This window comes from Pleurodeles waltl, chromosome 4_1, assembly GCF_031143425.1.
Source record: "Pleurodeles waltl isolate 20211129_DDA chromosome 4_1, aPleWal1.hap1.20221129, whole genome shotgun sequence".
Taxonomy (NCBI): domain Eukaryota; kingdom Metazoa; phylum Chordata; class Amphibia; order Caudata; family Salamandridae; genus Pleurodeles; species Pleurodeles waltl.
In genome coordinates this window covers 652,107,761-652,135,157 of record NC_090442.1, presented here as the reverse complement: position 1 = coordinate 652,135,157, position 27,397 = coordinate 652,107,761, and the positions used below count along the sequence as shown (strand labels likewise).

Genomic DNA, 27,397 nt, shown 5'->3' with positions numbered 1-27,397 from the left:
CTCTAAATCTCAAAAAAACATCACAGGTTTAATCAGCTAGAATGAGATATAGGCCAAGATTAAAAACAAATTGAAAGTAAAGGTTGAGTGGTGATGCTCATGTACTTTCGGAAAAAAACGTAGAGGCCCAAAACTATCATAGAACCTCTAATCAAAAGGTCAACATGTTTCGTGTCTAGTGGTCCAGCCGAATCCATTTACGCTTCACAGGGATCCACAAAATTCCTACCACCCAGCATTGTCTCATCTATACCGATAAAAATTCTACCCCACTCGTCAGCCTAAAAATGTTTTTTTCCAAACTGCTCTTTTGGACTTGCTTTGGTTCCCCCTCAATTTTGATATGTTTTTGGCTCTTCCTTGTCACAGGCACTTGGTTCACCTACATAAGTGAGGTATCATTTTTACTGGGAGACTGAGGGGAACATTGGGTGGTAGGAAATTTGTCCTGGTGCGGTGATCCCACACAGAAATGTGGGAAAAATGTGAGGTTTGCTGAGGATTCTGGGTAAGAAAACACTAGGGGATCCACGCAAGTCACACCTTCCTGGACTCCCTCTGTGTCTAGTTTTCAGAAATGTCTGTGTTTGTTAGGTTTCCCTGTATGGCTGCTGAGCCCAGGACCAAAAATGCCCCTTGTCTTCCTCTACATTTTTTCCTTCCAAATGTAAGACAGTGTGTAAAAAAAGACATCTATTTGAGAAATACCCTGTAATCCACATGCTAGTATGGGAACCCCAGAATTCAAAGATGTGCAAATAACCACTGCTTCTCAACACCTTATCTTGTTCTCATTTTGGAAACACAAAGGTTTTCTTGATACCTATTTTTCACTCTTTATATTTCACCAAATGAATTTTTGTATACCCGGTATAAAATGAAAACCCATTGCAAGATGCAGCTCATTTATTGGCTCTGGGACCTAGGGTTCTTGACAAACCTACAAGCCCTATATATTCCCGCAACCAGAAGAGTCCAGCAGACGTAACAGTATATTGCTTTCACAAATCTGACATCACAGGACCAGAATACCTGAACAGCTGCATACACTTTTACCAACCGACCAGACAGCAGTGCTCTGCCTCAATCTCACTCATTCCCTGCATCCGCAAAAGCAAAACTGGAGAACGCTCATCCTCCTACATTGCACCCATGACATAGAATGACCTCCCTTAACACATCAAAGCCTCCTCCCCACTACTGGAGTCCCGCAAGAAGCTGAAAACCAGGCTCTTCATATAAGCACCTTGAGACCACACACCTACACACCCTGCCCAAGCGCCTGGATACCATCTCGGGTAATTAGTGCGCTACACAAATCAACACAACATAAAAGGTCGCTAGATCAAAATCATAATGAAAAAGTCGGCTGCAGATTATTTCAGATATCACACGGCCTGTTAGAAAGCCTTCTATGCTGGCAGCCACAACGTGAAAAATTTTCAAACTAAAGATTTCCCTCTAGGTAGAGCTCTGTTTTTAAAAAAAGAGCAAACAAAATGTCCATGAACCATGTAGTAGAAATATGATGGATCACCGGAGAAGTAGTCAGAAAAGTTGTACAATAAGAATAACATTGTCTTTGCTGCATCTGAGCCACTTTTTATATTGTGCATAGTACTGACATTTAATCTCTTTGACTCCAATTTACTGCATAAAAGGCACTGGATCACAAAGAGATAAACTTGTGTGCATGTATTTAAGAAGAACATAGCCAACCTAAACACTATACGGTTTCGATTTTGTTAGATCTGTGTATTTAACCTGTTGATAAATCATACCTCTTTAAATGAAGAAAAACAAATCGCTAATAATTCTGCGACAATTGTAGGACACTTACCAAAAAAATATCTCTGGTCTTCAAAGTATTTGTTTCCATACTTGTCAACTCCAACCAGTGGCCCAGTCTTCAGATCATTGACCCTGAAAGAAAATGCATAAGGTTAGCTTTTGTCTGGCACACACAGAGTCACCTTTTGTTCTGCATACTTCAGAGCTGCAATTCTTAACATTTAGACTGCTGGGCCCCCCACTGAATCATTCCTGGAATCTAGGGATTCCCCCCTCACCGAGTCATTATTGGAAGCCGGGGATCCCCAAGCTAAGCAATTTCTATCATTTGAACCATAAAACTATATACACAAATACAAAAATACTATACACCAAACAAATGTTCAAATATTGGAATATTTAGTTTAATTCAGAATCACATTTGGAAAAGTTTTAAAATGTATATACACTTTATTAATTTTAGTATTATTTAATTTTGTAAAACAGTTGCAAACCCCTTGAAGAGGCCTTGCGGACCCCAAGGGGTTTCTGGACCACAGGTTAGGAACTACTGCTCTAAAACATTCAATCCAACATTCACCATTTTCAATCAGGAATTTAGCCACAAAAAATACTTCATAAGTTTATAGTGCTAATTCTTACATGACACAAGATGGAAGATTTCAAAAAGGAAAGGATTTTAAAAGCATTTACCTGTCGTCCTGCTAAACGTTCTTGTTAAGCCTAAACAGAACTAGTTTGCACGCCCAATAAGCGCTGCATGGTTGTTACTGGCACTATCCTCATCTCCAATTCCCCATACTGACCCTATATGTTTCTATAATAATGTATTTCAAGCATATTTGGTCACCGTATTGAACATATTGAATACAAATATTATTTACGGGTCCATCTGCAGAATATTTGTTTTGGACTGTGGACTGTACTTGTTGCAGACAACCAAGGGGAATTCTACTGATTTAATAAAAATAACCAATACCTACTTTCAAGATGTAACTGTTAGAACTAATTAATCCAAAGAATCAAGAGTAGGTGGCTGCCAGCTCCAACTGGATCCAAATGCATGCATTGCCTTGTGCAGTCCTCATTCCCTAAATCAGATTCCTTCCTGCACTCAGAGCATAAAGAAAAACGTCATGCAGACTGCTCCAGAAATTTCCTCTCAGCCTGCGGTGGGTTGTTGAATGATTAACAGTACTTTGTCAAAAACACAAGCACTGGGCTGGATCGCAAGTTATTGTGTCTGCTGGTTGGTTGGTTGATTGATTGATTGATTGATTGGTTGATTGTTCGTAAGCTCGTGCCACCGATGCTAGCTCCCTGAGAAGCTAGTGACTGCTCTTCTGCGTTATGCTTAGAGTCCACTGTAGACAGTGTTGGACTTGGCTAAGTTTACAGAGCCATAGAAGGACCGACGCCACTGGCAATCAACGTCAAAAACTGTGTTTGGAGCCCAGTAGTCTCCAAGCATCTGGCGAATGTCGCTCTTCCTTAGGCTTCACTCAGCTGTCCAAGAGGGCAGCTTCTGATAGAAGGACATGACTAACATCTTGCCTTGGAAGAAGCCAAGACTTGCCCTTGACTATCCCAGGGATTCCTAACCTTCCTCAGCAGCACTGCTGGAGGTCTTCTCTGTCCCAGGAAGGCTTTCTCTCCAGCACCATCACTGGACCTCAACTACAAGTGATACATGGGCTTTTTTCTCAGTGCTCAGAATTCCTGTGATGTTCAGGTTTTAGACACCTCCATCTAGCCCGGATTTGCCCCAGTCTGGATTCCAAAAACCTATGCAAATGGTCATGTGGCTTCTTGGTTCAAAAAAGTGACAAAGGCATCACTACCCTAAAACAAGCATTGCCAAGGCCAATAGGTCTTGACAATCCAAGGCCTATTAGTGGTGTGAATGTTAATGTTTTTTAACTACACGTATGGAACATGCCTTTACAGCTGACTCCGCCAGGTACATATATGGCCGGATTATAACTGACGCTCGTTGTAAACTGGGTTTGACTGACCAAATAGCGGACAAGTGCTTCACACACCGATAACTGTAATGAAAGGCAGGGAAATGGGTGGAGAAAAGTCGAACTCAATCAAGGGCAGGGGTGCGAGAGGGAGGGAAGAGCAGAAACAGACAGATTAGAGGGGTTAAAGAGAAAAGCAGCCACACGGATAAGGGAGACAGCCAAACTGGTATTTCAGTTGCGACTGCAGCTCCCAGGCTGCTTGCAGCTCTGCCTTGAGTGCGCAGCCCAGGGCTACAGACTTCTTTGTATCTCTGAAAAGGTTGCGGCTCGTGGAGAGCTGCTATAGCAGCTCTTAGACAATGAGTGCGACAGGAAAGTTGTTTACAGCAAAAAACTGCTAATAATCCGCTGTAATCTTACACCGTGATAAAACAAATAATACATGAAACGAGGCAAATATACCCGCACATCACTGAAAACAGTGAGAGGAGCATGCACATGTCAGGACAAATTAAAAAAACAAATTTACATAATGCAACCTGGGCACGCCGTTGCCTTGGAAACCTGCTCTGAGCATATGCTGAAGTGTTGGAGGAGTTTTTGAATGTTTTATCATTGAGCCAAACTTTGTAAGTGGGTGCTATCAACCCCACACGTAAAATGAGAACAGTAAAACATCTATATTACGGTACCTATGTGTTCTATGTAAAACTTAGCTTGCCTTGTCATTTTGGCCAGCAAGTAGTGTTTCTTGATTTAACCACTTTGTCAGAAATGCATTCATTTATGTACACGAGCATGCATTTAAGTATGTGTACACATATGTATAGTTTACACTCATGGGCTGTGTGTCCACATGTATACAGGTGTGTTCTACACGGGTGGTGAAAAGCGGAGGGAGGGTAGAGGAGGAACAGACGGGGGCAGAGGGGTTAAAGAGAAAAGCAGAACCACGGATAAGAGAGATGGCCTGAACCTGGCGCAGTGGAAGAGACGTGTACTTGGTTCTTGCACTAAGGGAGGGCCAAATAACAAGAAGAGGGCACGACGCCCACATACCATGACGAATGGCATCAAACAAAATGAGAGTTGCCTGTCCTCCTGCCAAATGCCCTTGTTAAGCCCAAACAGAAATGCCATACAGGTCCAATAAGCACTGCATGTTTGCTCCGGGAGACTTGGCGTACTGAACCGACAAGGCTGTTTGACTTTTTCCTGTCCTGCCATTTCTGGCCCATAAGGCAGGCCTCCTGGTGGGCTATTGCTTTCGGCCAAAATTGAATTGAAGTGTACTTTTCAATTGCTTTTGGTGGCTCACCAAGATATTTTGGCCATTCGGGTAAAAAAAAAAAAAAAAAAAAAAAAAAAAAGGGTCAAATAATGGGTTAGACATCTATAATCAATGTGAGGGGCGTGAGAGGTGGCTTCCAGTCTGACACATTGCAGTGGTTAGAGGCTAGTTTAGATTAGATGCTGCCCTGGCATTCTTTAATTATTGGTGGCGACTTCAACACCACGTTCAAACCCTTAGACAGCGATGATGTAAACCTTACGGCAGAGAAAGATAAACAATGGTCTCAGCTTAGCACCTATAAAAAAATTTGACTAGGGTGGCAATACAGTTGAAGGCCATTACTCTTGAATTCGGGCTAAGAGCCTTGAATGATAGAACCACGAGTGACCAGGCTGGGTTGCGTACCTTCTGTGGTCATAAGTGCTCTAGCAGAATAGATTATACGTTGCTGGACCTTAGATCGAGGGCCTTTGTTATTTATATAGCAATAAGAGAAATTGTTGAGAGTGATCATTGTCCTCTGTGCCTCTTAATGAAACCAATATTGGGGCTTTGCATACGTGATGTACGCCTTTTTAGTTGTACCCAAGAGCCTTACCTCACTAATGATCGACTCCGCCTTAAGTAGCAGAAAGTTGCCCTAAAAACTTAAGTACTCCGAGAGATTTCTACTCAAGTTAATTCCAGGCTGTGTGTGTTGAATGTGACGCCATCAGGAGAGGGGAGCTGGGCTGATTCGGCTAACATCCATGCAGCCCTCTGATGGTATTAGACTATATTTCACAGCCCAAGAGGTATCTAAGAAAAGAAAATCTCAAACATGCAATCATGCAAGTTGGGATGATAAACGTTGTAGACTAGCTAGGGCAGATTTGATTAAGGCCATGAGATTCAAAGGAAGGGAATAGTGTTTCCAGGCTTAGGGCATCTTATAAGGTGGCCCAGGTGCATGCCACGAAAGTCTAGGAGGAAAATAGATGGCAGGATCTTAAAGTTGCATGTGAATTGGCTGACCATACTAAATTCTGGTATTTAGTGAGTAGAGGGTGGTGCAAAGCAACACCTTGCTCTGAGCCAGACAATGTGATTACTCCAGAGGTGTTGGTTCAGCACTTCAGATCTCTGTCTAACCAGTTGACCATTTGGTTGACCCACATAATTTAAATTTAACTATGTCTCCATCTGGTTGTAGGCATAAGTTTAATTTGACGGAGCAGTCTTAAGTCCATGTGTCCAGAAAAATGTGTTGTTGCAGCATGGTCTGACTAAAGGGGAAGGCCCTTGTGTTCATGTGCTGCCCTGGGGTGGTCAAAGTAGGAGGGTAGGAGCAGCCCACGTCTTTGACAAGTGTAGCCTCCCAGGACAGATGAGTGTGAGAGAGCATAGCTTATATAATCTATATTAACATTAAATGTTTATGAACTAATGTATAATAATGACGCATAGAAACTGTATTAATATATTTTGCTATAACGTGCGCTTGAAATGTGCCCACGGGGGTGGCCTCAAATTTATATGGAGACTAATGAAACTGACTAATAATGTTGAAATTATATGATTTTACACTAATAATAATAGACATATGTAAGAGTTTTGCTAATAAATCATTAGGCCTTAGTTAGCATGAGTCAAGGTCTAGCTGCCTGAATCTCATATTAAATTGTGTTTTTCTAACGTGCAGTGTGCTGACTTGCTGAAGGACATGAACTCTTGTTTTTTTTCTCTAGACTAGAAGCTGAATGTAACTGTAGTAGATCCTTTCTAATGAAATTCGCCTTGCTTATAGAAACATTTTAGCTGAATGCAACACTGTAGACCAGTCGTAGGTACAAGGTCACCTGAACCGGTACAGACAGACAATGGAGCCACTGACCGAAGATGTGCAAAGGACCACAAGACTATGAAATCATACCGGACATTCCACCCGCTAAAGACGTCAATCATAAGGACCAATAAAATACGTGAGAACTGTTATGGGGTGACAAATTCGATGAGCTTATGTGAAGTTAATTGGTTAAAGATGGTGGGGTGCAACCCCTTGTCCAACCAGATTTTAGGGGAATGTACAACGAAAAGGGGATAAAAACCCTTGACACCAGGAAGTAAATTAGAAATAGGGAGTAGGAGACTAGGAGAGGGGTAGATGCTGATGCGATTTGCTATGATCCAGACACTTTGTCACTTTGCTTAGTGACTTGCTAATTTTACTTAGAACCATCCTTGCCCTTAGATTGCCCGTATACACTTTACCCCCTTATGAGGGAAGTGCCCCCTTTTACCTGATTGCTGAATTCCTGATGGCAAATCAACTGATGTCCTGAGGACGAAGACCGAACCTGAGTGCTGACCCCAAACGGAGGGTAACTATATGACAATGAAATTGTGATTGTCTGTTTGCTTTTCCTTTCTAGGTACCAACTGCTTCTTTTGACAGAGACCATAGTTAGATGTTTTTCCAAATTGATGTTACTAAATTGTTTTGCATGAAGCCCAACATGCCAATGCTAATTAGAGGTTAGTCGAGAGGGGTTCACTAAACTGACGCAAATAGACAAATGACTGAATCTATGCTTTGTTGAATAACGTGATAATGATATTCTGCTGAGGATAACCTATGCTGACGCCTTGTTATATTCTAATGGTCGTGATTCTTGCTTTGATGAAATCTTATCAGAGTTGCCATATTGTGACTATGCTAATGTATTTCTTGGTTTTGAGACTAATAAACTTACTAGTAGAATTGTAATCAATAGAGAATAAATATCACAAAATTCATATTATTCTGGTGTGGTTATTCATGACTGAAAGGTCATGGTGTTTCTGAGTTTCATTAAATGTCATTGACTAAGGTGAATTGTATTGTTATATTAAATATTGATGACGTTATTGACATATTGATTGACATGCTGATTAGCTATCTCGTCCTAAGGTGTCTTCAATCAGGGTCAAAAGATTCATTGGCCTAAAACAAGTCCCAAAGTGAGTAAATTAATCATAAAGGGTGGCGTTAGCATTTCTGGTAGCAGAGCGACGGTTTAGGCCTTTTGGGGCCCTAGGACGGAGGACTATTGTTTAAATTATTTTTTCGAGATAACGCAAATTAGAGGTATGATGTGTTTCTAAATTCCCCATGACTTTCCCGGAATCTCGGAGCCTGCCTAAGTGAGTTGGGTATGTTCTCAGAGTTTTAGCATGTGTGGTATAGAATTTGCGCTTGCTCAGCTTATGCATATTGCAGGTGTTTTGTGAAGTTTGTGTGGATTTAGGTCAGGTAATGTTGTTTTACTAGGAGTGGGTGTACTCCGCAGTATGAGAGTAGGGAAGTTGGCGAACTACATGTGAGTGTGGCGCTTTGTGCTAAAAAATTATCCACATGGTTGTTGTTGGTGATGTACGGACCCGTCTTGGTCTAAGACTCCGGAGTATATTGATAAGTGTAGGAGACACTTGGGTTTATGTTGTAATTTGTGCGGTTTAATAGGTCAATTGGGCATGGTTGACAAGTCGAGTTTGAGTCAATTGTGTGAGTGAAACCTTCGATGGAGATTTGGCACGTTCTAAAGTGCACTAGAGCAAACCATTGACAAGTCGAGAGTAGGATTTGTGGGTCGAATTCTGCTTGCAAGTGCAGGAGCTGAGAAGGAGAGAGTAGCGGCTGAGGCTTCAAGTGAAATCTCTGTAAAGTTCTTCCCATAGTAAACCGGCAAATTTGGGTGTTGTTGTTAAAAGGTGCTTGCAATATATTGCATTAGTTTGTGTGTGAAGAGGACAAGCCGCAAGACTTTCTCAGCTGCAGTGTGTGTGACGTCAGTGGTGCCGCGCTGGGATAGGTTAGTTGCCGAGAGGGATCACGCACGGATTGGCAGCCGTCCATGAGAGGCAATAGGTCGAGATAGGTGGGTGAAGAGTGTTCTGGGAATTAAAGTCACTTTCTGAGTAGATTCAAAACAAAATAAAAGACGCAAAAATGAAGTTTTTCAAGGCTTTAAAGAGTGCCTGGAAGGGAGATACATATATTAGGCCGAGTGAAGGGGAGCCTACACCGCCTGAGGGTACTCCAGCTTATATTGTAATGGAGGAAAAGGGAGTCGCGCCATGTCTTTGGATGAAGCAGTGGCGTAAATTAACAGAGAAGGAGGGATGTTTAGCATTTCCGGAGCATGTAACATTTAATACAAGAGAACTTGAGGTGGATGTTAAGTGTACAGAAACCTCCTCCGAGACCACCTCAGTATGAGGGATTAGCAGTCTGGGATTTAATGGCCATACGACAAAGACAGCAAAAACTTGAAAGGAGAATAAAAAGGGCAGAGAAAACTTTAGCTGAGGCTAGATGGGACAACAAGAGCAGGATGTGGAGAAGGGGAATAGTTGACGGACTTAAATTGCTTCTGGCAAGAACACAAGATGAGGCACAGGGAAAGAAAGCCACCTGTAAAACAGACAAGGGCTCTAGCAAGACAAAAGAGACTCAGAGGTCTTGGGTAGATGAAGATGATTCAGATGATGAAGAGTTTCTTAATCAGTTGTTACATGATCGCCCACCACTATATGCTATAAATGACACTGCTCCGAGCACTAGTGCAGGTCCTGAGGATTCGACACAGAGTAAGAGAATTACAAGTACAGTGCAGACAAGCGATACAGTTTTGATACGGAATGGTGACAGTGTACCCACTGCACCAGATATGCAGACACAGTTGCAACCTCCGCCACAGATACAGAGGATTTATCCAGATGTCCCAGTACTAGAGACAAATACTAGTCTGATGGTGCCGCCTGATCCGATTTATACGAGATCAAAGCTAGTGCAGATTGAGCCAACTCCGCAATTGCTGCCTCAGCAACAGCTGATTCCGAGTTATAATCCAGTGGCAGGACCTCAGTCAGTACATGCACCAGCCACGGTGAGTCAAGCTTTGGGAGTTACTGCTCCACGGGGTTTGGGACCTGGTCAGACACCAGCTGCCATATCATTACCAATTACTGTTGGCCCACCAGTACTGTTGTATGCGCAGGGTAAGCCTGGTGTGTGTGATCAGGGAGTGAGGACCCAAGAGGTAATAAGAGGAGGGTTCACAGGAACTCCCCAGCTAATGACACCAAGGGAACAAGCAGCAGAAGGACTCAGATCTTTGCTAGACCTCAGTCCGATTGGGGCTCCTTTAGAGGCAATGAGACAAGCAGGGCTAAGTGTGCTAGCCCCGCAGACACTGAGTACAAATACGTCACAGTCACCATTGAGGCAGTCAGGAAACATTTTGTTGCAAGGCTTTTCCGTGCAACAGTTGAATGAGTAGTTAGAAAAGATCAACGCTTCACAAACTACTACAGTGACCGCAGAGAGGTCAGAAAGGGATGAGTACCTGGATTTTGTGAGACTGGGTGTAGAAGCTGCAGAACTGGTGGAAGGATCAATTGGGGTGAATAGATTAGAGACATACACAGAAGCAGAATTGAGGTACCTGTGCCCCAAAATTCCAAAATAAGTGAGTAAGGTGCACCAAGGTTGGCAAACCTGGCGGATAAATACAACATTGATATTGAGAATACTACACATTTGAAAAGAAGCTACAGATTAGACTTTGGTTCTAAAGATTTTTATCACACAAGGTCTATCGGAATGAAAGCGCATCTTAAAGAAATACTGCAAAGTGCGCAAATTTGGGGTGCCTTAGAGAAATGGGAAGGCAGATGGACAAAGAAAAGAGATAAAGAGAAAGGGGATGATCCGGAACCAAAGCAGGCTAAAGCCGCACCGGACACGGGAACAATAAAAATGTTACCAATGAGAGAAACAGCCGGAGGGGTGCTAGTCCATGTACCGTGGTCTAGGGGAGACATCCTGTCATTCACAAATGATTATCCCAGGTTGAGGGAGAAGCCGATAGAAAGGTACCAGCAAACAGACAGATTTGTGAAGCTGGCGAAATGTCTCTGGGAGGATTTGAATACCCTGTTTGAGATTATAGTTCCACCTGACTTATGGCTTGAGTGTAAGAGAGGTGTGGATTGGCCGACACAGGAACCGGCAAGGGATAAGGTTACTGGAGCACCATCTGAGGAGGTGATGAAGTATTATCATAAAGTGATTGAGTTTTTGAAGCAGAAAGTGTCGCCAAAAGTGACTGATCGGCAGAAAATCGATCGAACCTCACAGGAGGCCAAAGAGTCAATTCATGCCTACTATGAGAGATTGTTGAAAGCATTCAAACACTACAGTGACACTGAGACTATTGAGCCGAAAGTCATGAACCCTCTTGTGTTCAGATTTGTTGAAGGGCTGAGACCAGAGATTAGCCAGATGATTAAGAATCATTTGATCTGTTGGCAAGCAAAGCCGATTGATGAGGTATTGCAGTATGCAAAATACTGTAGTGACGAGATTGAGCTGAAGCAGAGAAAGTTGAAAGGGAAGGTGATGGTGATGCAGATTAAGGCAGCGCAAGCAGGGATGTAGGGAAATGGAGTACAGCAGGTGATACAGCAGCAACCGCAAGGGAATGGCATGTTTCAGGCACAACCGAGAGGTCGAGGTTGGGGTTTTGTGAACTGTGGTCCAGACCTGAATACTGTTGTGGTTCAAAACGATGTGCAAGGGATGAAAAAGGTGTCACCATGTCACGCGTGCGGGGGCGTGGGGCATTGGAAGCGGGAATGCCCAATGATGGTGCAGGATGGTGTTGTTCAACAAAGCAATGATGTCGTTACCTTTCAAAATGTGAGGGGTCCAAAACTGAGGGGTCAAAATCAGAACTTCCAGAATAACATGGTACAGATGCAGGGGTTACAGCCCATGCAGCAAATGCAAATGTCGCGTGTTCAACCAGCACAAATGCAGCAGGTACAACAGCAGGTTCCCATGGTACCTAGACAGCAAATGCAATTACCATTAGCTCCAATGGGACAGCAACAGGTGATGCTTCCTCAACAGGTCACAGGCCAAATGATGAGTCAAAATAATACAGTACAACAGTTCCCATTGCGTGGTGAGGATGGAATAAACGATGAATGGTTGGATGATTGTTTAGACATTGAGGAGTGCAGGCTTGCAGCATCCCTAGAGATAGATCAGAGGGGTCCCTATGTAGAGGGGAAGGTGATGGGTCATAAGGTTTCATTCCTAGTCAATACAGGAGCTACACGCTCTACAGTCAGAAGTGCAGAGGTTCCGAAATTACCACTTTCGGGGCGTACCATAAGGGTAGTAGGAGTAGCAAATCTGTTCCTGACAAATCCAATTGCAGACCCGGTCCAAGTTGAGATTGGCAACTTCCAGGGACTGCACAAATTTGTAGTTTGTGATTCTAGTCCAGTATCCCTACTGGGAGGAGACTTGCTGTGCAAAACTAGGTGTTCCATTACCTGTTCCAATGAAGGAATTGAAGTCCAGACAAACAGTGATGATGAAGCGGACGATGGGCAGTTTTCAGAGACAGAGACTACAAATGAAGATTACCCTCTGAAAACCTTATTCCCGATGCTTACAGTACTTGACTTGCCACCAGAGTTGCAAGGAACAGTAACAGAGAAAGTCTGGGACCTGACAGGAAAAGAAGTGGGATTGATAAAAGGAGTAGAACCGGTCAAAGTACGGGTTAAGCCAAATGCAGTGTTTCCGCAGGTGCCGTAGTACCACATGACACAAGATGTCCTCATTCAGGTAGCGCAGATAATTGCAGACTTTGTGAAGCAAGGTCTGAAAGAAGTGATGAGCAGCCCGTGTAATTCACCAATAATGGGTTTGAAAAAGCCTTGTGGGAAGGTTTGAATTGTGCAGGACATGAGGAAAATAAACAAGATTGTGGTAAAATGCTGCCTCATAGTGCCAAACACAACTGTGATCATGTTTCAGGTTCCGTGTGATGCAGAGTGGTTCACGGTTGTGGACCTGTCTCAAGCATTCTTTTCGCTGCCTCTTCATGAGGACAGCCAATTTCTCTTCAGTTTCAAATGCCTGGATAAAGTGTACAGTTGGTGCAGAATTCCTCAAGGGTTTTCTGAGTCACCTTCCATCTTCAATCAGATATTGAAGAAGGACTTGGAGTCCTTAGAACTGCCTTTCAGTTTGACTCGAGTACAGTACATTGATGATTTGTTAATTGCGTCCAAAACAAAAGACGACTGCAGGTATGACACAATTGCCCTACTGAACCATTTGGGAAAGAACAGACAAAGTGTCTCCAAAAAAACCTGCTATACTGCCAGAGAGAGGTGAAGTACTTAGGTCACCTAATTGAGAAAGGGTCGAGAAAAATATCCAAAGAAAGAGTGACAGCCATACTGCAGATGAATCCCCCGACAACCAAGAGAGATGTCAGAATGTTTCTGGGAATGGTGGGCTACTGTCGTCAGTGGATTCCCAACTTCTCGATTATCTCCAACCCACTGATAAAACTGACAGGCAGGGAAGATCAGGATGACCCGGGTAACATAATCTTGTCCAAAAAAGAAATGAAAGCATTCATGGAGTTGAGGGAATGTATGTGCAGGGCACCAGCTTTAGGTATGCCTGATTACACAAAGCCTTTTCTACTGTTTTGTCATGAACGTGATGCATGTTTTGTCTGTTTTAACACAGGTCCATGGAGGTGCAAACCGTCCAGTAGCATATTCTTCAGCTACTTTGGACCCAGTCGCAGCAGCCTTACCGGGTTGTTTGCGTGCAGTTGCAGCAGTTGGTCAAAGCCTCACACAGTGTGAAGGCATAGTGATTGGACATCCCTTAACTGTAATGGTTCCTCATTCAGTTGAAATTTTGCTAACCCGAACCAAAACACAGCATATGACAAATGCTAGGCTGACTAGATACAAGACCGTTCTACTGGGGTCTCAGAATGTTTCCCTCAAGAGATGTACTGTATTGAACCCGGCAACTTTACTTCCTATTGAAAATGCAGACATTAATGATGCTGAGGAAGTGAACATGATTGTCTTGAGGTAACAGAACTATGCACCAAACCAATACCTGACATCAAAGACACTCGGAAGAAAATGATTACATTCTATTTGTTGATGGTTCATGCTTGAGAGACTCAGTGGGAGTACTGAGAGCTGGGTATGCCGTGTGTACAATCACCAGTATTCTAGAAGCTTCCTGGCTCGAAAGAGTGTACTCTGCACAAGTGGCTGAATTAATTGCCCTTACTAAGGCATGCCACGCAGCTGAAAACCTGAAAGTCACTATCTATACTGACAGCAGATACGGATTCGGCATTGTACATGATCTTGGCCAACTATGGTCACAGAGGGGTTTCATGACCTCTTCTGGTTCACCAGTGAAAAATGGTGAAAAGATTAAGGATTTGTTGCATGCGATTCAGTTACCTCTTGAAATTGCCGTGATGAAATGCAATGCTCATGTTAAGTCACAGGACTTTGCGTCAATGGGAAACGGCTATGCAGATCAAGTCGCAAGGTTTTGCGCATTGAACTGTATATCGTTCCAAGATCAGTGGGAATTGTTACCTGAAACTGAAAATGAAACATGTGTGAATTTCGCATTGACGGTGGTTGACACATTAGACGAGCTAAAATTACTGCAGGGACGTGCTGGCAAAGAAGAGAAACGTTCCTGGCAGAGAATGCACTGTGTACAAAGAGCTGATGATATATGGGTCTCAGATGAGGGGAAAATGGTTTTGCCAAACAGTCTCCTATCACAGTTTGCAAGGTTCTATAATGGCCAAGCCCATATAGGGAGAGATGCAATGATCAGATTGTTCAAAATTGATTGGTTCAATCCAAAATTCAGACAAGCTGCAGAAGTTATCTGTCACAGGTGCATCATCTGTCAACAGATCAATGCAGGAAAAGGGACGGTGGTGAATATGAGCCACGTTGGGAGAGCTGGCGGTCCATTTAGCAGGATGCAGATGGACTTCATTGAGATGCCTGTGTGTGGAGGACTGAGATATGTGTTGGTGATTGTGTGTGTGTTCAGTCATTGGATTGAAGCTTACCCCACACCTAGGAATGACAGTCTCACAGTAGCAAAGCTGTTGCTTAGAGAGTTAATACCACGTTTTGGATTCCCGATCTCTTTAGAATCCGATAGGGGCAGACACTTCGAAAATGAGGTGATAAAGCTCTTGTGTGCTGCACTGAACATTAAGCAGAAGCTGCATTGTAGCTATCGCCCTGAAGCATCAGGACTAGTGGAACAGATGAATGGTACCTTGAAGTCACAAATGGCAAAAATGTGCGCAGCTACCAATTTGAAATGGCCAGATGCATTGCCCTTAGTGCTGATGTCAATGAGAAATACACCTGACAAGAAAACAGGACTATCTCCTCATGAGATACTGATGGGCAGAGTGATGAGATTGCCCGCAGTACCTGCAAATGCTCTTGTAAATATCACGGATGATAGGGTGTTGGACTGCTGCAAGGGTCTGGCTGATGTGGTCCGCTCTTTTTCTCACCAGGTGGAGTCTAACACATTGCCACGATCAGTGATCCAGCTCACACCTTGAAAGCCAGTGACTGGGTTGTTGTCAAGAAACACGTGAGGAAGTCGTGTTTGGAGCCGCGTTGGAAGGGGCCATATCAAGTAATACTGACTACCACTACTGCTGTGAAATGTGCAGGTGTTCCGAATTGGATACATGCCAGTCACACAAAGAGGGTGACGTGTCCAACTGATGAGGAACTTGAAGTATCCAAGACAACAGTTGCAGAAAAGGAAGTCTCAGGGCCGGAGAGTATTCAAAGGGGAACTGAGACTGAAGGAGAGCCCACTGAGGACGGCTCGGTCACTCAAAGTGAGTTCCAGAGGGATGACAATGAGCCTATCTCAGCTGAGGTAACAGGGGAACCGACGCAAAGAGAGGTTCTCCCAGAAGCAGACGGATTTGGGTTTGAAGTTGAGCCCGTAACAGACCCTGAAGGCGAGGGGGAAGAAGCAGAGGGAGGTCAAAGTGAACTGACTCCTCCTGAGCCGGTTGCAGGTCCATCAAGAGAAAAAACCATAGCACAAGAGGAGGGCGCTGTTCAACGTTCTGAAAAGTCAAGCAAGAAGAAAACGCATAAAGGAGATAACTGGCCGAAACAACAAGCTGCAATAGAGAAAGTGATCCCAGGAGACACAATAGAGGAAGAAGTTGACACAACCAGAAAAGAGGATCTCAGTGAAGGAGAGTTACAAAGTGAACGCAGACTGAAAAGAAAAAGAGTCGCAAACAGGAGGTACGCAGGTCCTGAATGGGCATACGCAACAACAGCTGAATGGCAACAGGAATTCTTGGCATTCTGTTTTGATCGTGAGGTACCAGGTCAATACTACGGCACCTGAATTCAGCTTTAGAAAGAGACTGTGTTAAAATAATCGAAATTAAAATTGAAAGCTGAGAAGCTGAAAAAAGAGACTGATAAATTACCGGATGTGACACTGATACCTGAATTGACTTTAAAAACCGATTATGACAAACTGCTAAACCTGATTTGACAAAGGGTCCTGGAGTGAGTGAAACGCTATAAATATTCGCAGAGAGAGAGAGAGAGACTTTGCACAAGACAAAAAAAAAGAGCTTTTATATCGTCCTCAAGTTGATTGTTTGCCTTATATTATTCTGCTATCTGATTCTTTACAGATCATGAGTTACACTAAGAGTAAGAGTAAAAAGGGTAGAATGTGTGGTTGGTTGAGTGTTATTCTAGGTATTGTGTGTGCAATAATAATTATAGGTGTGATTGTGGGAATGCCATGGATAGAAAAGAAAGTGACGAACAATGCTTCAAAACGTGAGACTGCTACACTAACACCGTGGAAAAAGTTTGGGCAAGATGCAAAATACTTGCATGAGGGAACTAATTCAAAAGGGGAACTATCTACTAATGTTTTCTATCGCTTGTTGAATGAATATGTTGACACAATGGATGCAAAGAATTGTTATGTGTGCACAAAGATTCCTTCGTCAGTACAATAAGGGGTTACCTATCATAGCTGGTCGCTAACTTACAGGATAAGCTGTAGCTTGCTACTAACAAGATTCTATGATCAAGAGCATGTGCAATACTTCTACTCTAACCTCGATGTAGTGTTTTCTTTTGTACCTGTGATTGAGTTTCTAAACAAATTAGCTAAAGAACACAGCATAAAATTAGTTAGAGGTTTATTTGAGCCGACACGAACATTTGGGACAGCTTATGCGCACCGCAATAATCTAACCTCCTTGCTAACACCTGCAGAGAAGAGCTTTTTAGATCACACTGATGATAGACGAAAGGCATTAAAAGAAAGGCTAGAAAATGGATTCGAAAAACGCACGCATGCAAATGATTATGCTTGCACTGCAATAAAGACACAGGGCAAGTTAGCTATAGATGCATTACATGCAGGTAGGCTTTGTATATATAGTCCAAAATCTTAGCACAACACTTCATTTGTGGGAACGAGTGAATGCAGGCATGTGTTTTTGTTTCAGAGTAAATGGACATTCATGTTAAATGGACAGGATACAGCGATCCCTGGGATCTATTACATATGTGGACTTAATGTTTATTACCGTCTTCCAAAGGGATGGTATGGGACATGTTATTTGGGAATAGTTTTCCCAAAGATCTACCAGATTGATGACTTAAAGCAAATTCCTAAAATGTATGAATTACAACATGCTAGACAAAAACGAGAGACAGCGGCTGCTGTCGTTGTTGACATATTTTGAGCCATAATTCCTTTAGTAGGGGTTATCTTAAACTCCATAAAGATTCAAAAATTGTCTACTATTGTGGATAACATGCTGACAAACTTCACAGGGGCTCCTGATGGATACTGAACTTGCTGCGGAGAGGGCTATGACTCTTCAAAAACAGCTTGCTTTAGACATTCTTTTAGCGAAGAGCGGCGGAGTCTGTAAGATGCTTAATGAGCGCCATTGTTGTGCGTTCATACCAGATAATAGCAAAAAGATTAGAAGTATGCTTCCTAACCTAACAAGAGATAGTGCAGATTTGAAGGAACTGAAGGAACCTGGAGTTTGGGAGAAAGTTTGGAAAGGAATTACCAGAGTAGGGAATTGGTTTAGTAATATTTGGAATGGGGTTCTTGCAAAAATATTAGGGGGCCTATTGATCTGATTTGTTTATTGGGATTATGGGGATCATGCAAAATTAATGAAAGAATTAAACGAAATTTGACAAAACGAAATAAAAGAAATTAAGAAAATGAAAGGGAGAAAATGTTTAATGAAATTTGGGAAAGCTCACACAAAGGAAGGATATTGAAATGCGCATTATGTGCAAGGTGAAAGGTTAAGGGAAAGGTTTGTGTGATGACAAGTGTCATCAGAGGAGGGACAGAGAGCGTAGCTTATATAATCTATATTAACATGAAATGTTTATGAACTAATGTATAATAATGCCGCATAGAAACTGTATTAATATATTTTGTTATAACGTGCGCTTAAAATGTGCCCACGGGGGGTGGCCGCCAATATATACGGGGACTAAAAAAAACTGACTAATAATGTTGAAATTATATGATTTTACACTAATAATAATAGACATATGTAAGAGTTTTGCTAATAAATCATTAGGCCTTAGTTAGCATGAGTCAAGGCCTAGCTGCCTGACTCTCATATTAAATTATGTTTTTCTAACGTGCAGTGTGCTGACTTGCTGAAGGACATGAACTCTTGTTTTTTTTTCTCTAGACTAGCAGCTGAATGTAACTGTAGTAGATCCTTTCTCATGAAATTCGACTTGCTTATAGAAACATTTTCGCTGAATGCAACACCGTAGACCAGTCATAGGTACAAGGTCGCCTGAACCGGTACAGACAATGGAGCCACTGACCGAAGATGTGCAAAGGACCACAAGACTATGAAATCATACCGGACATTCCACCCGCTAAAGACGTCAATCATAAGGACCAATAAAATACGTGAGAACTGTTATGGGGTGACAAATTCGATGAGCTAATGTGAAGTTAATTGGTTAAAGATAGTGGGGTGCAACCCCTTGTCCAACCAGATTTTAGGGGAATGTACAACGAAAAGGGGATAAAAACCCTTGACACCAGGAAGTAAATTAGAACTAGGGAGTAGGAGACTAGGAGAGGGGGAGATGCTGATGCGCTTTGCTATGATCCAGACACTTTGTCACTTTGCTTAGTGACTTGCTATTTTTTGTTAGAACCATCCTTGCCCTTAGATTGCCCGTATACACTTTACCCCCTTATGAGGGAAGTGCCCCCTTTTACCTGATTGCTGAATTCCTGATGGCAACTCAACTGATGTCCTGAGGACGAAGACCGAACCTGAGTGCTGACCCCAAACTGAGGGTAACTATATGACAATGAAATTGTGATTATCTGTTTGCTTTTCCTTTCTAGGTACCAACTGCTTCTTTTGACAGAGACCATAGTTAGATGTTTTTCCAAATTGATGTTACTATATTGTCTTGCATGAAGCCCAACATGCCAATGCTAATTAGAGGTTAGTCGAGAGGGGTTCACTAAACTGACGCAAATAGACAAATGACTGAATCTATGCTTTGTTGAATAACGTGATAATGATATTCTGCTGAGGATAACCTATGCTGACGCCGTGTTATATTCTAATGTTCGTGATTCTTGCTTTGATGAAATCTTATCAGTGTTGCCATATTGTGACTATGCTAATGTGTTTCTTGGTTTTGAGACTAATAAACTTACTAGTAGAATTGTAATCAATAGGGAATAAATATCACAAAATTCATATTATTCTGGTGTGGTTATTCATGACTGAAAGGTCATGGTGTTTATGAGTTTCATTAAATGTCATTAACTAAGGTGAATTGCATTGTTATAATAAATATTGATGACGTTATTGACATATTGATTGACATGCTGATTAGCTATCTCGTCCTAAGGTGTCTTCAATCAGGGTCAAAAGATTTATTGGCCTAAAACAAGTCCCAAAGTGAGTAAATTAATCATAAAGGGACGCGTTAGCAAGTGTCACTCGGATGGCTCTAGTGCTGTAGACTGGCATCCTCCTCAATCGTGGTCTACTTCTGAGCAGATGCTCGGCAAAGTAAGTGCATCCTAACCTCGGGCCAATGCATAAAGCAAGGCAGGTGCAGCTCTATTTGGGACGATGCACATGGCAAGGCAGGTGCACCTAACTTGGACCGATGCAGATTAGTGGATTGGCGCTCCCTTGCATCACAAAAGGCTACATCTCACTTCCTCACAATCGGAGAAGACAAGCAGCTACTGCGAACAGCAGGACTGGGAATGGCAAACAATGAGCTGCAGGGGCAAAGCATCCCAAACAGAAGCCCCAGCATATTTGAGAGTACACCTCCCCACCCACGAGTCCCGGTGGACTGATGTACAGCGAGGGAAAGGCAGCAACAAGGTGTAGACATGCAAATGTAAATGCCAAGCTACCAAGAAAGAACCTGCAACGAGAAAGATCGAAAATAATGCATCTTGACCAGCAGGCTCTCCTTCCCCCTCCCCCCCCCCCCCAAACCACCTGACCCACACTGTCAGCACCTACTTACTTATTGTAGATACTCATACACTGCTAGAACAATTAAGCATGTTAAACAAATTAGGCAAGCCTAACTAAACAGGGGCTACCCTAACTGGCTGCTCCAACTAGTCCTGAGCAATCATCCCAGGATTATTAAACTAAACTGGGGATTTACATTTGAACTGCACTGAGCTACAAGATTCAGTCTGGTCAGGTGGCACAGAGCCAGCTGAAACCAGCTGGGAACCACGAGAACTACAGGAGACCACTAACACAACCTTCTTAGGTTAGAACACATCTAGCTACCTAAGCTATTACCCTTCGCTAATATAACAAATAGGTACTCGGGGTAGCAGAGGCCATTCTAATCCAACCTAGGCAGCAACACACACTGGACAACTTCAATAACACCCTCTAAGCAAACTGGTATAGCCCCGACTGGAGCCAACTGGGAACTATAGGATAGATGGCTACTGAAGAACATATGTTCTAAATATATCATGCACACTCCAAATATAGTAGCTATCTAGCTGCAATAATGTTCCAGTCTGACTAGTATCTCCCTGAAAACAATAAACATAGGAATCAACGATTTGCAAAAGAGGAAAAATAGGACTAAAGTCCTGTCTAGCCTAACGACTCCGGGAATCATCATAACGAAGAAAGGGGGTAAAGGCAAAGGAAGCCCTCAATTAGACTACAAACCCAAAAACATCAAGGGAACTCCTATGTAACAGCTCATAACCATAACCATTACATAGAAGCAACGGAACAAGACAAACGCACTAACCACAAGCAATGTTCCCTCTAATATTTTTTCTATGCGTGTGGCAAAGAAGGGTCTCTGTTCACTGCAATTAAGACTATGTGTACAACAATTCACTAAGCAAGCGAATGCAGCATATAATCTACCAAAACCAGCGGTATTGACCACTCCAAAGATCTGCTTGAAATCTGGAAAAAAAACTCTGGATTTGTATTAATTTTAGCTGGAAGTAGCTTTGAGGCAGTTTACTAATGTCATGGTTTTGAGGCAGTTTACTAATGTCATGGTTTTAAGGGCTATGGTCTGACAAGCAAAGCAACGATGTAATGGATATTTTACTCCACAGATATTAGGAAGACAAGACTTCAAAAAATTGTAACAAAACAGACGGTCCCATTTATTACCTACTGAATGTGCATAATCCTGGATTCTCATCCTACAGCAGGGTAGTCTAGCACAGTTACAATAAGCTGCATTAAATGTACGCAGCTTCGACCTTTATCACTACATACATGCTTTTGCTTGCATACGCCTTAGGACACCCTTAAGCTGCTTTACAGTGCTATGAAAGAAAAGAAAGGAGGAATAAGGAAAAAGGGAACAAGCTAGTTGTTCCTTTGGCAATGATGCTACTTTCCAAGATGGCTTCAAAGCATTGAGAGAGAACAGATATAGTAACTAGAAAAAAGGAATGTGGGAAGGCAGAGAAAGGAAAAGAGAACATTTGTGGCTATGCCACCTGAAGGCTGCTTTTTCGTGCTAAACAGGAAGTAAAGGAAAGTAGAGGATGATATGTATTGAGAAGATGGGAAAGGTCGGGATGTTGGGTGGCTTTGAAATCCTACGCAGCAGCAATGCTACTTCAGAGTGCCACTAGACCACATCACGTTAGCGGTCACTACTCAAGTCATAGTGTTTCTACTCATAGGAAGATCCAGGCCATCACAGAAGTTGTCACTTTCATGATTTGTGGGAGGGGGGGATAATGAGGTCACCACAGTACGTCCCTACAATCGGTCAGTTTTGTTTTACTTGCATTGGGCTTGCAAAAATACACCTCAGCCCATATAACTGTTAATCTCTTGGCTTTTTTCCTTACTGTCTGAGAGGGATCGTATAGCAATGTTCAGAAGTAATGATATAACATAGAACAAATGTATGAAAGATTCATATTGCAACAGATACATGCCAATATTTGAGAAATAGATGAGGAAGATTTACAAAACTATTTGTGCGAAATTAATTCCTTATTGACGTACAATGAAATGGAGGATTATGTACGTGGCTTAAAAAAAATATCGGGACTGTTGGCATGCATGCAGCACAAGAAAACAATTTCAGCACCTCGAAAAAGCTTTTGCTAACTCGGTGAGCTATTGTCCTTTATTCGGCTGATAAGCCAAAAAAAATCTAAAACTGCAAAAAAATCTAGTCCATAAAAACAAATAATTACATAGGGCTCAGAGAGATGTATCATAATTTAGTTTATGCTATTTCCTCACCAAATGCAATAACTCATGGAAGAAATGTTTCTGCAAATAACTCTCAAATAGGATTGCCATCTGGCTGGATCTGTACCAGCCTGGCCTGTATTTTTACGCGCAGGACAGTAAAAATACTGGGAAAATTATTGTTTCTATTCTTAAACATGAACCTAAATAGCGTACATAAAGAAATCGGTTAAAAAAAAAAACACAGCTGTCTAATACGTTTCAGAAGGATTAGATGTAAAGCGAAATAACTGCCATGTTACGAAAGAATTCGAAAATGTAACACAAGTAACAGCAAACAAATAACCAGTATTTTTTCTCGGAAAGGTGCCAACTCTTCCGAAATAAAGATAAATCTTAAGTAATACCAGATGCATCATTTAGGACAACGTAATCACTGGGTCCTGATATTGCTGTGAAGGAGAAGCCTTGGTGCGCCTTTCATGTTATCTGACGTTTTCTCCACGATGAGAAACGGGGAGACTACCATAGGTAAATAAACGAGAAGCCTGGGGAGGCCTCCTTCACTGCCCTGGGCATGCAGCATGTAATAATCCAACCGGTTGGTATCAGTCTGCTTTAGTGCACTGTGTTATAACCTCGTTACAATCTGCATGTAGAATTCAACATCAAACCAGCACACTGGCTGCTATTCATCAATAGACATAAATAGTCTGAAATCATGGCTTTTCACGTCGTGGCTAGTTGCATTTGGTTATATGGATGCACAGGTCTGCAAAAAGCATTGCTGCGTAGCATTTAGGGAACTTCATTAATAAAAACAAGCCACAGCTTGCACTCCACTAAATTAGCGTGATGTCATTGCAGGAGGGATCACTGGTACTCCTTTGCTTTCTTACCGTTGTTTGTGTTGAAAAACATAGTCATTTCTGGATCCAAACATTCTGTAAGAGTGGACATTGGTTTACCCATGCTAATCATTCTTGTCAATCATTTAAATATAATTTCTGTGTTGTATGGGGAGTGTGTGAATCCGGACCTGATGAGACCTGCAAGTTAATGCCCGCCTGCCTAAAAAGCCTTACTTACCCCAGGGAGACACTAGTTGTTTTCCCTCCTTTCTCTCAATACCATGCCCTATTTTCCCCAAAAGAGCACAAAGGCTTCCACTGGAGTCAAATTACAAACTTGAGGTTACATCTGTCCTTTGGTACATACTTGAGGATTGGCACTAGGATCCCATGCCTAGATTCCTATAAACATGCAAGGCCCTCATAGCAATATCACTTAAAGCTTTTAACCAGTGGTTACATCCAGAGTTGGGATGGTGCCCACGGAAAGCACCACTGCCTTCTATTTGAAAACTAAGGGGCTCATGATCCATTAAATCTGAGGGTAGCAATGGAGCTGTAGGACAGGCTATCAAACATGGCATAATTCTACTGTTGTCTGTTCATGTGAGTGACAACACCAGGGCCAATAACCTGAGCATTAGTCTCCCCTCTTCCCACTAGTGTGAGATCCACAAAGATGTTTTATGACTTGCCTCCAACATCTTTAATTACCAGGGCCCCAAGAAATACCAGGAACAAACAACAACCTAAGGTGCTTAGTATTTGCTGTGGATCAGAAATGGGCTTCCAAGACTGATTCTCACACCTTCTCCATATGTTTCAGAGAAAGCATATCTGCCTTCCTTAGGAGAGGAAGATCCTCCCCATGAAAGGTGGGCCACCACTTCTGCCTCCCTGCCATTGCTCAACATGAGCATTTGGCTCCCACAGATTGGCTTTGCTCATCTGGGGACCTCCAAAGAAAATCTAGACAATCTGGCAGCTGCACAAAATCCTTCACCAAAGCATGACACTGGAGCAAGTAGCTAGTATTTGGTTATGTGACCCTTCCAAAGAAGATTTCTCTCCTCACATGCTCTGTGGATGGTCAAACCCCCTCACAGCACAGGTTGTGGACAAATCAAAAGTGCAGGTGGACAGTTATAGACAGCACATAAGGCTTACCTTAACAGGAATCAAGGTAAGGTCCTCAAAGTAATGTGACAGACGTGATGCAACCATTTCCTCCAGTGCAGCTGCAAAGGGGGTCTTTTGATCTGAACCTAGTCTTGGACATAACATGTCCTGCTGAACGAATGTGCTTTTCTGGAAGGCTTTTATTCTGTTAGTCATAATTTCAGTATGATGCGTTGGCAAGCTGCAGGCCCTATGTGTCGGTACCCTAAATTTTATGTCAAGACCACAGCCTCCTATTATGCCTTCTAATCTTGCTATAATATTACAGCAGTAGTCAAGAACTACAAATACCCAAAATGCTCAGCAACAGGCTGGCCAATGGGATAAGATCATAACGATAGTAAGCACCAATAAGGTAATACAATTGACTATAGAGTAAACTCTTAACTGCAAGCAGCCCTCTTTTCTTGCTGCTCACAGTCAAGATAAGTGCTCTAATTTCCTTGTGAATTCATTATTTGAAGGTTATATGATCATTTTATTTATGTATGTTGTGCTACTGGTATTATAATCTCGGAACGTTTTCCGTTCGTTCCGTTTTCTGACGCACTGCGCTTCTGTTTATTTTTGCCTCCAGACGTGCCCCCATTCCTCCTTTCTGCGGGACTCGCGCTCACCATTTTCCTCTGTTAACAGCTCACGCATCTGCACGGTTTCAACCATTGCAACGCCTTACCGCTTTGTCCGTTTGCTTCACACTCCTCTTCCCTGCTTCATTGCCACACTGTTGGTCTCTGTTTTCCGTCTTTTCTGATCTCCGCTTCATCGGAAGGGATGCAGCCTCAGTCACTGCCTCTTTTCTTTGAAACCGGCATTTCAATCCTCCAGAACACGCCTCAGGGGAGTGTTTTCTCTTCATTTTTCCCCGCCTCTTTGCTTTCTGGCTGGATTAGCCTCTTACCTGCCAACAATCTTACCCTGCTCATAGTTAAAATGGCATTAGCTAGCTCCCCTTTAACGCCCAACATGGATGACGATGGGAAAGCTTATAAAGAAGAATTAAATAATTTTAGTCAGTCCTCTGTGGAACAAGCCCTTCAGGCTTCAATGGAAAAAAATTCTAAGAACATTGAAAATATCGTAATAAATATGATGTCCAAGATTTTATTGGCCCATTCTGCGGGGGAGAGCAGAAAACGCGAATACCGCTACCTACAAAAAAAGAAATGTACCACTAACGACAGCACGCGATCGAATAGTAAGGTTTTCTCACACCAGAATGAGGACTTACTTCCTCCAAGGCCTCCTTCCAAGGAGGAGCAGGGGTGTGGAATTTATTAAAATATCTACTTGTCCAGGGGACAGGTTGCTTCTCAAATCTACTTGTCCTGTAAAAAGATCTACTTGTCCCTTTGGTGCCATGTAGTGTGGCGACAAATTATGGCAGCAATTAATAGCCTCTCTGATTATGCCAGGGCTACTACTATAGTAGGGCTTGAATACTTGGAGTTTCAATCCCTACTGTAGCAATTTCCTTATTTTGCCACCTTTCTGCAGATCTGCATACTGGGGCTGGAGGAAGCAGTAAGCAATAGTTCCAGGGCTGGAATGCCTTTGAGTCTGCAAACCTACCAACCTGCATGTTTTAAATTTTTTTACCAGCTTCTCTCTAATATTTTCCCATAATAAGAAAGGTTGGACATTTACTCCTGACAATGGCAGAATTAGAACTTCTTCCAGGGTTGGGAAGAAAGTGCCTGGAGGGAAAATGAACTTGCAAATGCTCAATAGATTTTCACATGAGCAAATCTACACATCATATTTACCCATGCTAAAATACAGTTCACAAATATTTTATAGGGGTACGACATATACCATGGGTGCACTTTTGTGACTTTCTTTAAGAATTTGGGGCCACATGTAGGTAGGTTCAGATTTGTGACCTGCAAATTGCGAGTCGCAAATCCGAATGTAGGATGGTGTCCTTGACACCATCTGTGATTCGCAAGGGCTTCGCAAATGCCCACATCATGAATAATCATGAGGTGGGTCGCAATTTGTGACCCCCTCGCGAATGGTGGCCTGCTGGAGACAGCAGACCACCATGTTTGTGACTGCTTTTCAATAAAGCAGTTTTTGGGGTTTTTTTTTGTAATGCAGCCCGTTTTCCTTAAAGGAAAACGAGATGCATAACAAAAACGAAAAATGAAACGTTTTCGTTTCATTTTTTCAGAGCAGGCAGTGGTCCGCAGGACCACTGCCTGCTCTGAAAATTTTTTTACAGTGACATTCACAATGGGGAAGGGGTCCCATGGGGATCCCTTCCCTTTTGCGAAAGTGTTAGCACCCATTTGAAATGGGTGCAAACTGCGAATGGTTTGCGCCTGCGTTCGCGGTCACAAAACAATCCTACATTGCACTGCGAGTTGCAATTAGGAAGGGAACACCCCTTACTAATTGCGAGTCGCAAACCCGTTTTGTGATTCGGTAACCAGGTTACTGAATCGCAAAACTGGGTTAGTGCATCGCAATGTGCTTTTTGCACGTCGCAAACAGCGAAAGTCGCTGTTTGCGACATGCAAAAAGCTACCTAGATGTGGGTCTTGGTCCCTAATTAGGTCTGGTGTTAACAAAGACATTTTGTTTTTATTAAACTTCTATTTCTCGCTCTTTCCGCTGGGTTTACTGTGAGTGATC

The 27,397-nt window shown here is 42.6% G+C and overlaps 1 protein-coding gene across 1 annotated transcript in view; it reads right to left on the bottom strand.

The window, feature by feature from the left end:
• Positions 1–27,397, bottom strand: part of NDUFA12 (NADH:ubiquinone oxidoreductase subunit A12) — a 119,550-nt gene that overhangs the window by 82,729 nt on the left and 9,424 nt on the right. Inside the window, exon 2 of the mRNA XM_069229108.1 lies at positions 1,841–1,923. Within this exon, the coding sequence (XP_069085209.1) occupies positions 1,841–1,923 (83 nt within the window). The remainder of the gene's footprint in view (positions 1–1,840; positions 1,924–27,397) is intronic.